Source organism: Lepisma saccharinum, chromosome 26 (genome assembly GCF_977018435.1).
Source record: "Lepisma saccharinum chromosome 26, izLepSacc3.1, whole genome shotgun sequence".
NCBI lineage: Eukaryota > Metazoa > Arthropoda > Insecta > Zygentoma > Lepismatidae > Lepisma > Lepisma saccharinum.
Window position 1 is genome coordinate 31,010,915 of NC_139254.1, and position 16,586 is coordinate 31,027,500.

At 38.0% G+C, this 16,586-nt stretch overlaps 1 protein-coding gene across 1 annotated transcript in view; it reads left to right on the forward strand.

The window, feature by feature from the left end:
* The first annotated feature begins 12,284 nt into the window (after positions 1-12,284).
* Positions 12,285-16,586, forward strand: part of LOC145979616 (uncharacterized) — a 132,022-nt gene continuing 127,720 nt past the window's right edge. The window contains exons 1-2 of the mRNA XM_083112581.1: positions 12,285-12,307; positions 14,731-14,840. Of these exons, the coding sequence (XP_082968707.1) occupies positions 12,301-12,307; positions 14,731-14,840 (117 nt within the window). The 5' untranslated portion in view covers positions 12,285-12,300. The remainder of the gene's footprint in view (positions 12,308-14,730; positions 14,841-16,586) is intronic.

Below are 16,586 nucleotides of genomic sequence, written 5' to 3' on the forward strand. Positions count from 1 at the left end.
ACATTAACGTCTCTTGCCACCCTTTTTTCCCCAGTGAGGGCGGGTAAACTTTTATAAGGGGTGCATCAAGATCGGTTACATATTTTAGGATCTGGGTGTCACATTTTAATTGCCGGTAACTGTATATTGAACTTCATTAACCTTCCCAAAAACTTGGCGAGTTCCTTTTTTTAAAATAAAAATATCAATAAACCTTTTCCTGCAGAGATATACGTATATGATATATAAATGACCCATCAACTTAAGTTGAGGTTAATATTCTAAAGTATTCTGTAGATTTTTCCATTCTAGAAAGCAAACAAAACTACTCGACAACTGTTAGCTGCTCGTGAAGTAAGTGACAGACTGAAAGAAGCGGTTAGTACTAGTTAATTATTTTTGAATTTGAAGAACGAAGTTCAGCCTGTGGCTGCTCTACCACTTAACCCACAAAATCTTATACAATCAAACAAAAGTACAATACTAATACAACCATGGGCGTATATATAGTTCACGTAAAGGGGGGTGGGTTAACTTTTTGTACAATCATGGTTACCATATCCCATAAGTAAAAATCCGGGACACTACTGACAGGTAGCTTGTGGGGAGGATGGAGGAGTTGGACCGATGAAGTTGTATGTACGTATAACATAATTGTCATTTACATTGTGTGCGAACTTTATTTGAAAACTGCAGACTGAACAGATAGGCACCCAAGCACTGACTCTTTATAGTAAGCAGGTTACTATACAATCGTAACTGAAATTCAGCACTGCTACCAGACGGCGGCGTCATCGTGAAGTCAAAGATGTTTGCAGTGCCGTCTGTATCTCGTTAACTCTTGTATTATGGAGAGGGAGTGGTTCAATGTAGAGTTAGATTGTTTTGTAAAATAATCATTTTAAATTTTTCCACGCATTTAAATATAAATAAAGTTCTGGAAAGTATAGTCTTAATCATTTCTTCTTTCCCACTCTATTCCTGGACATTTGTGCATCCCGAAGAAACTATTAGGAACACCGGGACAAATTATACCATACCGGGATTCTCCCTAAAACTCCGGGACGTATACCACCCCTAGCTATGATCTGGCTATCAAAATCCAATCTGCCATCATATGAAAGGCCACACATATATTAGATTAAGTTTATCTACAAACTTCTAACTTCTCTACATAAAATGAGCAGAATATGCTTTTTAAAAAGCTTTTCCAAGTTTCACTTAAAAAAAGAATAACAAACAATATTAAAATTAATCTTTTCCTCCTTTCTACAAAATAGAAAATAATATCATCGGCGTTATTTTAATAATCGTATGTATGTGCACTTAACAGTGCAGGGTCCATTAGTCAAGAATCTCTCGTTGAATGGGGAGGACATTATTGTAGTGCTGCCTCCTAGAAGAAGAAGCAGAAGGAAGTTACTGTTGCCGGGAAAGAGTCTGTGCAACAAGAACCTGGAATGGAGGAACGTGGATATAATATAAAGTGTTTCGCTGTTTTGTGAGTTCCTTAATAAATGCAGTCAATCTTGTTAGTATATGTATTTTGCATCGCACAACAATAATTAACAATAGTAAACGTATCTGTCAGGGGGTACCTTAACACTAGTCGATCTTCTAGGCACAGGTGTAGTCGATGTGGGTCTTGGTCGTGGAACAGCGTCAACGAACGTGGGGTTGATGGTCATCAACGTTTGGTTGGGGTGGGGTAGTTCCGGAATCCGAATTTCGATCCTCCGCAGGGCCAGGAATTCTCGGTTTGGAGAGGAGCGTAGTCTTCCTGCAGCCTCAGTTCTCACTTTCGATCCAAGAACATGGTGGAACTCTATACGTGGTGATGATGATAGAGATGCCGAGAGGACAGAAGCTCCTCCTTTCTTGAAACCTAGGAGCAACCACAGCAAACCATACAGGACATTTTCATCTACCGAAACGTATGGATTCAATTACCGAAACACTTGTCACCTAATTTTAACGAGGTAGATATTGTAGAAAGATTGAGTGGAACTCACCTTTACAAAGTGCGCTTTGTGATGGATCTCAAAGACTGGTACATTCACGTTGGATTTGTCGCAGGACACACAGACTACAAAACAGTCCAGAAACCCGGGATGATGATAGTTCACGCGGACCAGAACGCGCGGCGGAGGATCGAAATTCGGATTCCGAAAACCCCCTGACAGATACGGTTACCGTCGTTAATTATTTTTTGGAAACTCTGGGAGGAATGTAGTGCTGCCTCCTAGGAAAAGAAGAACCAAGCTACTGTTGCCGGGCAAGAGTCTGTGCAAACAAGGACCTTGAATGGAGGAACGTGGTTTCGATATAATATAAAGTGTTTCGTTGTATTGTGAGTTTCTTAATAAATGCAGTTAATCTTGTTAGTATATGTGTTTTGCATCGCACAACAATTATTTCAACTTCTTTAATGTTGAACACATCCTCTCGGATGTTGAAGATGAAACTGGCAGTGTAGCCAAGATCACCAACAATTTGTGCATATTTGAGTAAACGAACTTGTCACAATTTTCTACAGCCTACAATGCAGACCTTGGACACGTCATTTCAATGACTGTTTCCCACATTTCTCATTCAAATTTGAAAATGTAAAAAATATCAACCAGGCCATCCAACAGTTTGACACACTATTCCAATGAATGAGGAATACGCATTCAATATTGAAATTTTGTTGTTGCAATTTTTCAATGTGTTGACTGTGTTCAGAGAAACTTGGGTTCATTTCTACTACAAAATGGTCCAAAAATAAACAACACTAAAGTTTCTACTATTAGTGACTACAATTTCACAAGTCACGCTATACTTGTATTGATACTTTCTGTCCATCTTATGTCAAACAACTTGAGAACGTTACAGTATTTCTCTGGCTTTCTTGCACTGCATTTTTAAAAACCAAATTCCCTTCAAAAGATTGATTGATTGATTTGCTTTATTTTACTTCATTTGTGCCACTTTTGGCTAATTTGCGAAGATGGGGATGAGTGATGACATGATGAAATTAATGAATGGACACCCACAAACGCCCATGCCCACGCCGGGTTTCGAACCCGGTACCCCTGGCGTCGTAGCGCGATGTGCTAACCACTCTTCCATGGGGTGCTTCTTTTTTTAGAAGACTTTAGGGGGGAAATTATAGCTGATTTGCCAGTCTCAATATTGCAGAAATTCCACAGAAATGGAAACAGCCAGGGTTAAAATATGTGCTGAACAATGTACAAAAATTGCTTTTAGACACTTCTCTGAAATTATATATCTCACCCCCTTAATACTACCACCCATTACATCAGCACCATCATATACTTCACCAACATCCACCCAACCCAGAGAGAGTAGAAGTACTAATAGCTGAAGCTAACCCAGATGCAGTTACAATCTCCAATAGGGACAAATCGGAAAAAAAACCTATTCCGATCTAAACTTTGGAAAATGATTTATCAACTTCCGGGATTTTCGAACATTTGGAAAATTTCAAATTATCAAAAAATTATAACCTGATGAATACTTAATTCTTGAATGGTAGCAAACCATATCTAGAACTTATAATAAAATGGTAATATTCGCACTAGAAGTTCAGAAACAGCTGCTCCTGGCAGAAATTGCATGTAGGGTAAGGACGGGGCAAACGGACACCCTAAGCACAATTTTCAAAATAACTGCGAAACATTTTATTGAAGAATGAATAACTATTGGCATAAAAGGTGTGAACCTTCAGTTAACACATGATAGCACATAGTATGCAAGCAAATGAACATCTGTCTCAAAATAGTCTGATCAATCCCCAGATGCGGCAGTGGCCGTTTACTCCGCACGTTCGGGGCAGACGGACATTTAATCGGGGCAGATAGACACGTGATGAATTATGAACTATCATCACTCTCACAATAACAACACACATAATATGGGTCATGTCCCTTTGCAACACAATTTACATGGAACCAGAGAGAACACTCTAAGCACTGCACCCAATTTTGACCCAGGTTGTACACATCTTTGCATTTACGGCACTCATCACTTGTGGTGCGTTTAAACTTCTTTGAATTTTTTTCTGCAGCTTTCAGTTTTTGTACTTGAGGCAAGCGATGAAGGAAGGATCCCTCAATACATGTGATTGCCCAGTTTTGCGTTTCCTGCTGCAGGTCCCAGAAGTTGATGGCAAAGGGTTTAGCTCCTCAAAACTTCCACGAGATGACACATCCCCTTCTCTTGCTGTAGGCTCTGATGATCGCTCATCTTGAACATGGACAGTTGCAGGAACAAAGACATGCCCAGGCAGTCGTTGTGGATTAACGGGATATATTCCATAAGCATTGAACCCATTTACAGCATTGTTCGTTCTCGATGTCTCACCATCCTGTAAGAAGGGCACATTGTATTAGAAACCCAAACATTTGAAGGGTACAAAATGCAATCTACAACCTGTGTATACCATTCACATTTGCCATTTCCATTACTGAGTCAAATATACATTAGTATCTCAATCAAAAAGTACCTAACAATAGTTAAATGCAATACAATTCATCTATGTCCGTTTGCCCCAACGGCAACCTGTCCATCTGCCCCACTTGTAGCCTTTGACTTTACATTCCGAAAAAGTCCACCAGATGGCAGCACAATGTTGTCAACACGTGTGCATATATAAAGGAATCACTGCCCTTACCACACTTCAAATCACAACTTCGGCGGGACCATAGTAACCTATGCAATCCTTGTGTTCGCAACACATTTTTTTAGTATTCAATGTTTTGCACGTACATTTTCTGCCTGGTCAGGTTTTTATGCTGGATTCGCGTTTCTTCTTTACGATTTATTCCGATGCTTAACACAACTGCTCGCAAATGTTCAGGTTTGTACACAACTCCAACTGCTGCACTGTTGCCAACTTCAAACTGAAAATATTAGTACTTTTCTTAGGGGATGACCGTTTGCCCCGTCCTTACCCTAACATTATAGAATATGCAAAATATCAGGAGTTTCTGAGTATTTTCCACAGAAATTCCAAAACTATTAGGAAATTGCAGACATTTGGTTTGCAATCCCGTCTGGTGTGTGGAACTAATTTCTTTCCCATCCATATGCCTCATATACACCTCTAATTTAGAACAAAATAAGTCCGAAGAGTTTTTTACAAGCAAGTCACTGCGCATAGCGCGTAGAACAGGTAATCTCGTAATTTTACTGATACAATGGAGGGGGGGGTTGAACCTGTTGAACCCACCCCTTTAATACGCCCATGAATACAACATAAGTATTCCATTAAATTTATCACTACTAAATATTTTAGTAAATAACACTTCAAAAAAGATAAAGACAATTGTACTCGTTCACACATACCAAAATATTAGTTTCGGGTTCAAATCGGCTCATTTATTTGATTTCGATTTCAACGTAAGCATTCTGAATCTAATCATGTGTATTGAGGCTCTTTCCCTGCTTTTCACGAAGTACTTTTGTTACTGTCTTTTAAAGCTGTTGTATGTAGCACACGAGGTAGCATCTGGTGGTAGCTTATTTCAACAATAACCGTTCAAACAATATTCCAGCAAATTATAATCATTAACAATTGACATCGTGACTCATCAGCACATAAGCATTAACTCAAGTTTCAAGGATAAAAAAAATTGTAGACTATTATTATTACTTTATAAAGATATGAACTAACCTATTTGAAAACAATGTTGTTATCAATCAATCGCTCTCTATATATTATTATGCCTGCTTGTGCATTAACGCAAGTTTCATCTACTGTATCTTAAAGTACAAAATCATATTCATTACCGACGTTTAACGAGCTATATTATATTAGAAAGACGAAAATTAATATTAATTGTAATAGAAGAACTTGTGTAATGATATTTTGTCGAAGAGACAAAATGTCCTCTTTTTTATCAAATGTAAAATTTAATCAAAGATACATGAAATCCAGGCTTACAATTTGCAATCTTTGAAGCAGTTCAAACTTTTGCCATTACAACTAGCATATTTTTCTCAACTTTTTTCATCTTGTTTCAAACGAATTTACCCTTTTGGGAGCTTCCGCCATGGTATTCAGAGGTTACGTTTCCGCTTTTGAATAATCTTCACACAAGAAATGTCACACGGATCTGAAGTTCATAGAGGCTCGGCTAATGAGTATAACTTGAGGAAAGTTCACACAAGTTAATAAGGAAGACGTTTATTGCCAGCATTGGTTGCACAAAAGTTGGTAGGAACCTTACATCGCTCTGAACTAAATTAAATTGAAGACAAGCACAAAGGAAATAGTTGCGCTGAGATAGATTTCAAACTTTCACGGGTGTTTCTGCACTTGAAAGGCCAGAATTGCAGGAAATTATGTATTTCTTTCAGACAATCTTGTTACGTAAAAGAAGTTTCATTAATAATGAAAATGGATTGTTAATGAAGGAAGCAGGAAGAATTTAGTGACACGAAAAGTTAATGGAAGGGAATTTTTCCTTGCTTGAGCTTTGAACAAAATTAATTATAAAAAGGTTTCTTTTGGTGTGACAAGTCATTGAATCTTATTGGTCAAACAGAAAATTACCTTTCTGATCGATATTTTCGAAGGTTTAATTTGTAAGTTTGATCTCTGTAGAACATAGAAAATAGCAGATTGTCTACAATACTGCTCAATTCCAATGGGGACATATTTTTTTTTCAAATTTCTAAATTTGGTTTATTCTGGTGAGAGATGAAGAAAATGCTGATATACGACCTAGACCCATAGAGAAAAATACAGTACAGTACATACATAAAAATACATAAAAAACAGTTTATGAATGTACTTTAAGAAAACATTTGCAAAGAGCTAATATACAAATTAATGATGGGAAAGAAAGATAGAATAAATATAGTGTATGTGTGCTTATGTAGGCGTAAGTGACAGAAGTAATAATTTGTGAATTTCTTAGTTGGAGTGGTGCCGCGTTCGATTCCGATTTAGGTACATTGCATAGTAGTTCGGATCTGACTTTAAACAGTTCGTCCAGTCCCGATTAGCATGTCTATACAAAAATTGGTTTTCAAAGAAAATAATAACTCAATAAGTTAGTTTCAGTGCAGTTTAAAGAAAAATGGATTCTAATTGCACAGAAAATATCAGTTTTAAGGAAATGTGGTATCACTTTGGTTCTGACCATCAATCAGTGAATCATATGTGTCTTGGCGTAGCAAGATTGGGCGAGATTAGAATGTGAGGCCTCATCCGTTATTGAAATTTGACATCTCAATGTGTTTCGATACATTTTGAGGCATACGTCAACAAAAGTATAAGATATTTAAATAATAATAATTACAATTACCAGTGGTATTTAATAATTCGACGTCCCCTAAAATGTCTTTCTCTTATTTTTCTTGGGATGAATTCGCACACGTAATCTGAAAAGTCAAGTGTTTAGGCGATGTTGTTTTCCATGGAACGTATTGTCACTTGTGAGATTCGTTCTTAAAATTATAGCCAAGTATCTATGGTTAGTGTGCAATGCTCTAGAAGTCCAGGGCTTGTGACGGATGCATATAACTTATAGCCATATCAAAATTTTAGCCAACACCAACAAAATGGTGGAATCTTGTTTAACTAATCAATTCATCATTTTTCCATACTCATCATCGTCGCGATTAACCCAGAGGGATAGAATAGAACGAAAGAAAAAGAGCAAAACATACACAGAAACACATATACTGTTTACGTAGTTCCAACGGTGGCAATTAGGGGGTCAAGGCCAGCTACCCCCCCCTTTTTCTGCCACTTTTACTCCCGCACTATGCTAAACCTTATCTACCAAGGAAAGTACAATGTCCTTGCCCCCCAGATTTGGCACCTTGGCACCCCAGTTTTGGAACCAAATCTCCACCACTGCGTAGTTCTAAGACTGTTCGTAGTAGTTGCACTATACTTCAGTCATTATAAACAGCTCCACTTCACTTTAAGTTAATTACTTAATGAACGAAGCGAAGTTAATGTAAAAGGGATGATCAAACGAAATCTATGGATCTCACAACCTTCGGATATAATAATAGAATGTGAGATATGCCAACGCAGTCGGCCTCTGAGAGAGTTGTGAGTGAAGGTCTCAAATTAACAGTCCTTTAGCTATCAACCTGATAATATTTAATTGCGTCAGTCCATTTGAGAATTGGAACTCGAGAGAATGACTACATCTTGGACAGCTCATTTGTCTTTGTACCTAATTTTGGACAGGGATCCTCTGCAGTTTCCGAACAGAAGAAAGCCTCACTGGCTACAACAGCACCGTGGTTGGTGCGTCACAGAACCCGTTATTTAACTAAGAGAAAATTAACTTCCTCGGGAACAATGCAGGAAGTTGGCAAGGGAGTGAATGGAGGAAGCAGACAATGTAGAGCTAAGAGTCCTCCGCGGACTTCAACGGCAGACGAACTAATTCTGGGAAATGGAATTGTCGAATCTCCCTCCGCCGTTTTTCCACTTCTTCCTTTTTTTTCCCCATTGAACGTGTGGTAACTCTTCACCATGTTGGCATTTCTTTACAGAATTCAATTTTTTGGATGCATTCCAGTGCCGGATCGACAAGCCTTTGCCCCCCCCCCCCAACCGCAAAATATTACCAAAGGTACCTACACCCACGTCCACCTAACTCAATTTTTTTAAAATGGGAAGGTGATTATGTGATATATAGTACCCTGTTTTCTCACACCTGGAAAATGATGCTTACAATCAAAGCAGCCATATTTTTTTCCTGATTAAATATAGGTTGAAGAAACCTTCACCCCTGCATTTCTCGTAAAATTCCAGCCTGATTTGATTCTAGTCTGACTGCCGCGCGGGAAATCTGTGGTGGGTGATCAAAAACATGAGGGGGCCTATCCCCCACATTCCCTTCCCTGGCACGGTGCTATGTGCACAGGGAATATAACTTTTCTTTTACCTGTATATATTGTATTCGTCTCTGTACCTCTGAGTAACTTAAGTTTGTTTTTACATACGCATATACGAACCCCATGACATTGGCTGAGGGCCCCCTAAAGGCTAATTTGTGTCCGGCCCCCCGCACTGTGGGGGTTTTGCGACTTGTAGATCTGGCACTGATGCATTCATTAACTACTAGTTTATAAGAAGATATACCCCGGAAGCGTGGACATATCGGTACATTAGTAATATTCAATGGTGCATAGCCCTACAGCCCTACAGATAGTGTAATCCTGTCTGGAATTTGTATTCAGTATATGTTTTCCTTTTGGATATTTTCTACACAAATCTAATGAAGTTCATCCTCATCGTCAGAGTTAACCAAAAGTGGTTGAAGAGAGACGTAAATGAACCAAATACAGTAAGAAATTTATGTTCATTTTGCAAACCAATTCATGCATTTATTTTAATAGAAACATTTATATATAGTAATTCATGAAAGAACTGGTAAAGTGTTTTAATTATTAAAAATCATTTTTGAATTAACAAATTTACTCAGATTATTTTAAAAATGAAACTAATGAACACTGCCCTGAAGTAGTAACAAATTCTGGATTTGAAAGATCTCTTGAAGAGTAATATCACTTGAAGTTCATCCTGCCGCAACTGGGACATAGCGCGTCATGGACGAAATAGACTTTCACAGAATTGAAGCTTCACTCTCTGTCATGTCTTTCAACAGCATATGAACGAAACAAAAAAACTGAGAAGTTTTGTTTTTCAAGAAGAGTACGAAAAGGCGATCAAACTAGAAGACTTTCTATTGTAGATTCCGTATTCTCCTTACCAAACACAAACAAATCCATTTCTGACTTGGATTTAAATTTGTAAATTTAAGCTCATCTAACATTACTTGAATCTCGTAAAAAATCAACAAGGTTTCCGTGTCCACAAAATACATCATGCTTATCTATCGCACTAACGTCGTAATAAAAATATCACCTTTGAAAGTGATAATTCGCAAAAGGGCTGCTCCTGTAAGGGAACTTCAACATTTCCTCAACGGGAAATAATATCAGTGGAGCATTTGTCTGTTTGCGAAAGCCTTGTTACAATATTGTAGACGCATTCAGTGGGACACATCAGATATCTAATGCAGGTCATGACAACAATTTGACTATGTCTAACATACGAGCCATATCAAATGGTTCTAGACTGTTTGATTCAAACAATCCTAGACTCTTCGCATGTGTCTGTCTCCAGGCAGGTTGTTTGCATCAAAGAATTTGCGCAAGTCCAAAATCATATCTGCAGCAAACTCCAAATATCCGAATATAGAGTAAAATGAGCATTTTTTTTGTGCTTGTGTGTTTCTCTGTTAAAATAGATTCTGACGCATCCTTTGAAGTTAAATCTCTTGTCAGACGTGACTCCCAAACATTTAGTAGCGAGTTTATGAGGCACGCTATGTCCTTCAGCTGCTGTTTGCCTCAAGGTACAATTTCGTCGTCTCGTGCAAGTGACAGCCGAGCTCTTTACTCTGGCGGCGTGTACGCGTATGAGCCGACGGCGTCGTCGCTTGCAAGAACAGTTAATTATACATGTACGCAAAGCCGGCAGAAATGCAGACAGCTAATGGCGTTCATTATAAATACTTTCATATGCATTCATAACCCAGATAAGCAGTGCGTTAAATCAACACATTTTTGAGGGAATAGTCGCCAAAAACTGGAGGGAGACAGATTGATCTTTTCTATGTCTGTAAAACTGATGAGTATTTCAGAAATTACTAGATTTTTAGGGACAAAATTTGGTGAACTCACTAGCTACTGTCCTCCAAGGCTTGATTGATAGATTGAGTTGGCGTTTTAACCGCACTTTATGCACATTAAGGCTAATCGGAAATGGATCTACAGTTTAAAGTGAGATCCAAACCACTATGTTCCTCCACCCGGTATCGAACCAGGGACACCTTGATTACAAGGCGACGACGTTACCACTACGCCATCGGGGAGGTCTCGTCCAAGGCGCACGCAATTTTTTTTCTTAGGAGGAGGGGCACGGTAAGATTTCATATGTTACACTTCAGTTATAGAAAAGTATTATTATTATAATTATTACTTTACCAATCATAACATTCAAATTGAATTGAAAATACTTTGGCGTTGTATACAAGTTCAGACTCGAGTCTACTATTTAGATAGGAACTGGATTCGCCTTGCTTCCTTTCCATAAACATCTATCACTTTGTTGAACAATTTTTGGTCTTTTGGCACTCGTTCACAATGTACGGATATCAAACAGGGACCACTCAATCTACTCTCTTTCATGGTGTCTCTGATTTATGTTTTATACTGAAGGGACATGGCTGCCCTTCTCATACCTCCAAGATCGACAGTGTTCTCAGCTCTTTCCTCTCCATCGTTCGATATAGAGTGCCTGCCCTGAGACACTTCCCTAAGAGAGATCTGCTTGTAAATTTGCACATTAATACTCAAGAAACTCGCAGATTCGTTGCACATATGAAATTGCTATACGGGATCATAAATTGAAACCTAAGATGCAGCATCCCACTCCACGAACTCTCCCTCAGAGTGCCCAGACATAAAACACGGAGAAAGAAAACTTTCCACACGGCAACTCCCAGACTCTCACTCGTACAATGTTAATTTTTCCATAGGCTACCGAACCAATTCAAAATCATCTCAAACCAAGTAGATATATTCAGTTCTTATTCGCCTTTTATCACCAACTTAGAAAAAAATGTACATAGTAAGTAATGCATTGTGAAAACAATCTGTTTACCGTGGTTCTGTCTTGGCTTGTTTATTTTGTTTATTTTATATTATTTTATCTTGTTTCGTGTGTTCTTTTTTATTCCGGTTTAATATGGCTTCTGCTGTACTGGACATTTGAATAAATAAATAAAGGGTACTGGAAACAAAAAAGGTAATAATTCGAAATAACAGGGTGTGACTTTGACACGCACCTTCTGCCTTTAGGGCTTTATGTTAGTATGGTTACAACCCTTTTATCGGACTTCTCAAAGGCTTCTAAGGGTTAGTAGAACCAAGCCCTTGCGAGGTCTGTGGTGTAGGATTTATTTTTAATTATCACCCATGTAGGTTTGTAATGAAATATCATTAAGATCCTTTACTGGAAGATTTATTTAAACTGCTGATGTTATACAAACACTTTTCAAACAGACAATTCACCCGATACAACTTGTAAGCCTAAACCTATTAGTTGTACCGAAGTTTATAACACTGGTCTTTTGATGATGTAGGAGAACGCCTTATTCAGAGTTGGGTTTGTGGAATATCTGCCAAATGGAGTACAAGTACACCAGACAATCCGAAGATTCAAGCAAGATATTACCCAACGTCCCCTGAACCATCAGCCTTTCGGCAACCAGGAGAATGTCCCGTAGGTTTACAAAAGTCTAGCTCTTTTATATCATAATTTTGTTTACAATTTACCATGGTTACTACATAGTTGTTTTATATTTCTATAGTTTCAACATTTTTTCCTGATTTAAGTTAAACAATTCATTACCTATTGTAACATTAACAATAACACATTTTTAAAGAAAAGATTCCAACATAGATTAATATAATACAGATTGAATAGTTTTTTTGCTTGAAAAAGCATGTGTTGACAGGGGCGACACAACTTGTCGTCAGATCCCGACTTTTAGTAATACCGAACAGCCGAGAAGTTCCAAAATATCTTATTGAAAAGAACTTCATTCTTGACGTTTTCTGCACCATAAGCGTCATAAAACGTCTCGACTTGTACTGTTTTTATTCCTGAAGTTTGAAAATAGTGACTTGAAGGGAAAATAGTGCGTAGAATTTTAGATTTTCACCGCATTGGGAAATTTCGAAAATTGCGCAATGTAGTCTGTAGGTGGGGACATTTTTCAGTCCAAACCAACAGGATTATTAATATTTCCTTTCCAGTCCTTCCCGTACGCGTACACCACTAGTTACGATAGTCAACATGATTCTAAAGTCTCTTGTGAAAAGGTTGTCTTATTATATTGTTGAACGTAGCAGTGAATTGCTGTAACTGACAATCTGGAAACAGCAGAAAACAATATTATTTGTAATAAAATATCGCTCTACAATATCATCCTTCCAATTACATGATTTTTTTTTCCAGATATCTCAGGGGGGCAAGTGTCGCCTGCGGGCGACCTTGATGTTCTCCTTCGCGGAGTGGTTAGAATCAAGTACTTTAAAAACAAGTCAACATAATTTCTGAGAAAAAAAAAATAGTCGTTGAATTTATACAGTATTAGCTTGCATTATTTGAAGAAAACAACACATCTTTATTGTATTTCATGATACAAAACTAGTGAAAATTGTCTACCAAATTATTTTGTTATGAATCACTCTTTGGATCTTTTTCTCTCTTTGATCAAGTCTTCATATCCTTCACATTTGGATAATGTACAGGGTGTCAACATGAGACATTGCCATCTTGTCAATGTGTTACCGACCTCTCACATTTAGTTTGCAAATTATTTTTTGTGTATTTCAAGATATAGGTAACAAATATATGTATTTATTACGTTGACAAGTTCAATAAATTATAAAAAAATTATCAACTTTGAGTGCGGGGACTTTCCGAACGCCGTGTATGAGAGGACAAATAAAATACCATTTAGAACCTCTGATGTAGTTTTAAATTTATGGAAAGTGTTATCCGAAACTAGTTCGCTGTTTGTGAAATACGATTGGTACAGTTTCAACATTCTGAACGATGGATGGTATGATTTCAATTCTTCTATTAGGATCCAATGGTTGACAGTATGAAAACTTTACAAACCCTGTGCATACACATGTACGAGTTCGCTCCACTATCCATTTCGGTTCCGTTGATGCACACAGAAGGTTCGAATCCCGACCTGTACATTAGTGATCTGTGTAAGTGACCTTTCATAAAAATTCATCACTCATTGTCATTTTCGCGATTAGCAAACAGTAATATAAATGCGCGGCAAATGAAACCAAATGAATCAATCAATCAAATCTCTGCATGGAGTAGCTCTGGGCTACAACCAACCTCTAATAAATGGGTCCCTGGGGCAATCCTGATGGGTAAAGGCAATTTACTTATTATTCAGGCTTATGACGTCGATGATAAATGATAATTAAATTAAATTGGTGAAAGGATACTCGCAGAAGAGCAGCTCTCCCGATGCCAGGACTCGAACCTTAAACGTTTGATGACGAAATTGTGAGACGAGTACTGAACATCGTCGACCAACAATTAACGTATATTTTGATTGGCACTCATAATATATTATTAAACCCTCTGGTTCATCTTGATACATATTAAATTAAATTAATTAAATTTTCGGATATATTTGTGTAGTTTCTTGTGTAAATTAATGAATTATCTTCCTCCATAGTCACGTGAAGTTGGCACAACCATGTATTCAACACAAAAAGCAAGTATGCCAATATTTAGTGCATAATTTGTACTACTGCGCAAGTTTTCCCAAAATTTGTGCACTCTCCTATGAAGAAATGGAAGCATTAGAAATTCTGAGATAGTTATCTAACCAGCCCAACCACTTGATCGAAACGAATCAAACCCAGTGCCAATATTTAATGCATAATTTGTGCACGCTATCCTGAAATTTGTCCATGCTCCTGTAAAGAATTAGAAATTCTGCCAACTTCACGTGACTTTCCTCCATATTAAATCTATCTTTGTTTCCTCACCTATTCACACCCTCAGACTTACTTCCTTGAAGAAGAAAAGTGCAAGACGTGTGTTTTCATCTTTGCCTGCCTTGCGGAAATTTTGCGAGTGACCTTGTGTTCTGTGTATTACAGGATGTGAGCCATGGCTTCCGCAGATGAAATATCGCACCATCTGGAGCTTTCCCCAAAAGGAGCGCAGCAGCAGAAGAAAATATGCGACCCTCGATAGTGCGAAGGAAAAGGTGAGTAGAGACTTAGGGAGCTTATTTCATGACAGAAGTACTTGCTATAAATCATCCTATGATGCGTTATTGCTGAAAATGGAAACGAACTAAGATTAATAGTATGCTTTGGTAGTAGTAAAGAAAGGAATTGAAATCTTGCAGAAAAATTCAGAAGAAATTTATAAAGATATAACAGATGGAAACCAGGTGCTTTCAGTCACCCAATCTTGAAAATGAAATTACAATTTAATGCATTAACTACAATAGAGGCGGAGACGATAAAGCGCAGTGGGAGGACGTCCAACACAAGACGAGCCCGCCCTTCCAATCAACATCAATTCGAATGAATTAAGTTTTACTTAAAGTACATATTTTACACATAGCTAATATTTAGTTACGTTTACATTTAAAGTGGCTTGTCCTTGAAACTAGCTAGACTATTTTTCCGCAATCGGTACTCGAGAGATTATAAATGTATATACAGTAAAAAATCGTTAATCCGGACTAATGTGGGATAAGTTGACCAGTTTAACGAAAGTCCGGATTAACTGAAATAACCTAAATGAACAGTAGAAACTGCATTGAAACTCCGTTTATAGCAGCAAAACACTTTACTATGGTGTATTTAAAGCTCATACGCCTAAATACACAGTACAGTACTAAAATGTAAAGCAATACAATGCAATACAATAGAGTCCGGTACGGAGAAATATGACGAATACGTTTGTTGACTTCTAGCCACATTTAAAACTTTGAATTCCGTTTTTTTTTGTTTTTGGCCTGTCCTAATTAAGCGAAATCCGTGTTATCGGGTCTGGATTAACGAGGTTTTACTGTACTGTCATGAAAGATAGATAAAATAACGTAAAAATGTTCCATTTTTTCAAATTTTCTTATCTTAATACGAAAAAGGAGAATGTTTTTTTATGTTTAAATCGGTGGCAAATCCTGTTTAAACCGAACGGGTTCGCTACGTGTTTGTTTCAGTTTCTCCCGAGGCAGTGCACTAAAATGTCAGAGGTATCTCTGTCAAGGCTATTTCTGGTATTACCTCCCGTTTCGCCGAATCCCCTTCCGCCGAATGTCCCAGAGACAAATATCTCACCTAAGCAAAATTTTTGGCGAAATGGGAATTCCCGTTTTGCCGAATCCCCTTTCGCGGAATATTCTGAGACAAGGGAATTTTCCCTTTGCCGGGAAATTGCAGGAAAAAAAAGGTAAAGTGTTCCCCTGTGCATAGCACCACGCCATGAAGGTGAATAGGGGGTGTGGGGGTAACGCCCCACACTTTCTAGATCCGGTCGTGAGTGGGGGTGATGTGATCAGCATCACGCCCCTGACCGCCTTTACCCCCCAGGGTTTCCCCCAGGTACACATGTTATTCGACGCTGGGTGGGCGCCGGGGCCGCTTCCATCGTTAGAAAAGTTCCCGGATTTGAACCGGCCGGGGATCGAACCCGGGACCTTGAGCATGGTAGTCAGACGTGTTACCGACTGAGCCACTGCGGCCACTGTGATGAAAAAAAATTCAACCACGTCAAAAATTGGGTATACATTTTCACTGATGATGAAAGTCAATGGTTACTAGGTTTAGATAATCGGATATCATTAACTTGTTGTAAATGCAAATAATGTATTATTCTATTACTTTCAAATTGTATTTGTACTTGTCATTTTTTTCTTTCAAATTTTACTCATTTCTGAGAAGAATGTCAGCAAAGAATCTGCTAAATTGATTAATTAGGGGTGAAGGCCTCTACCTAG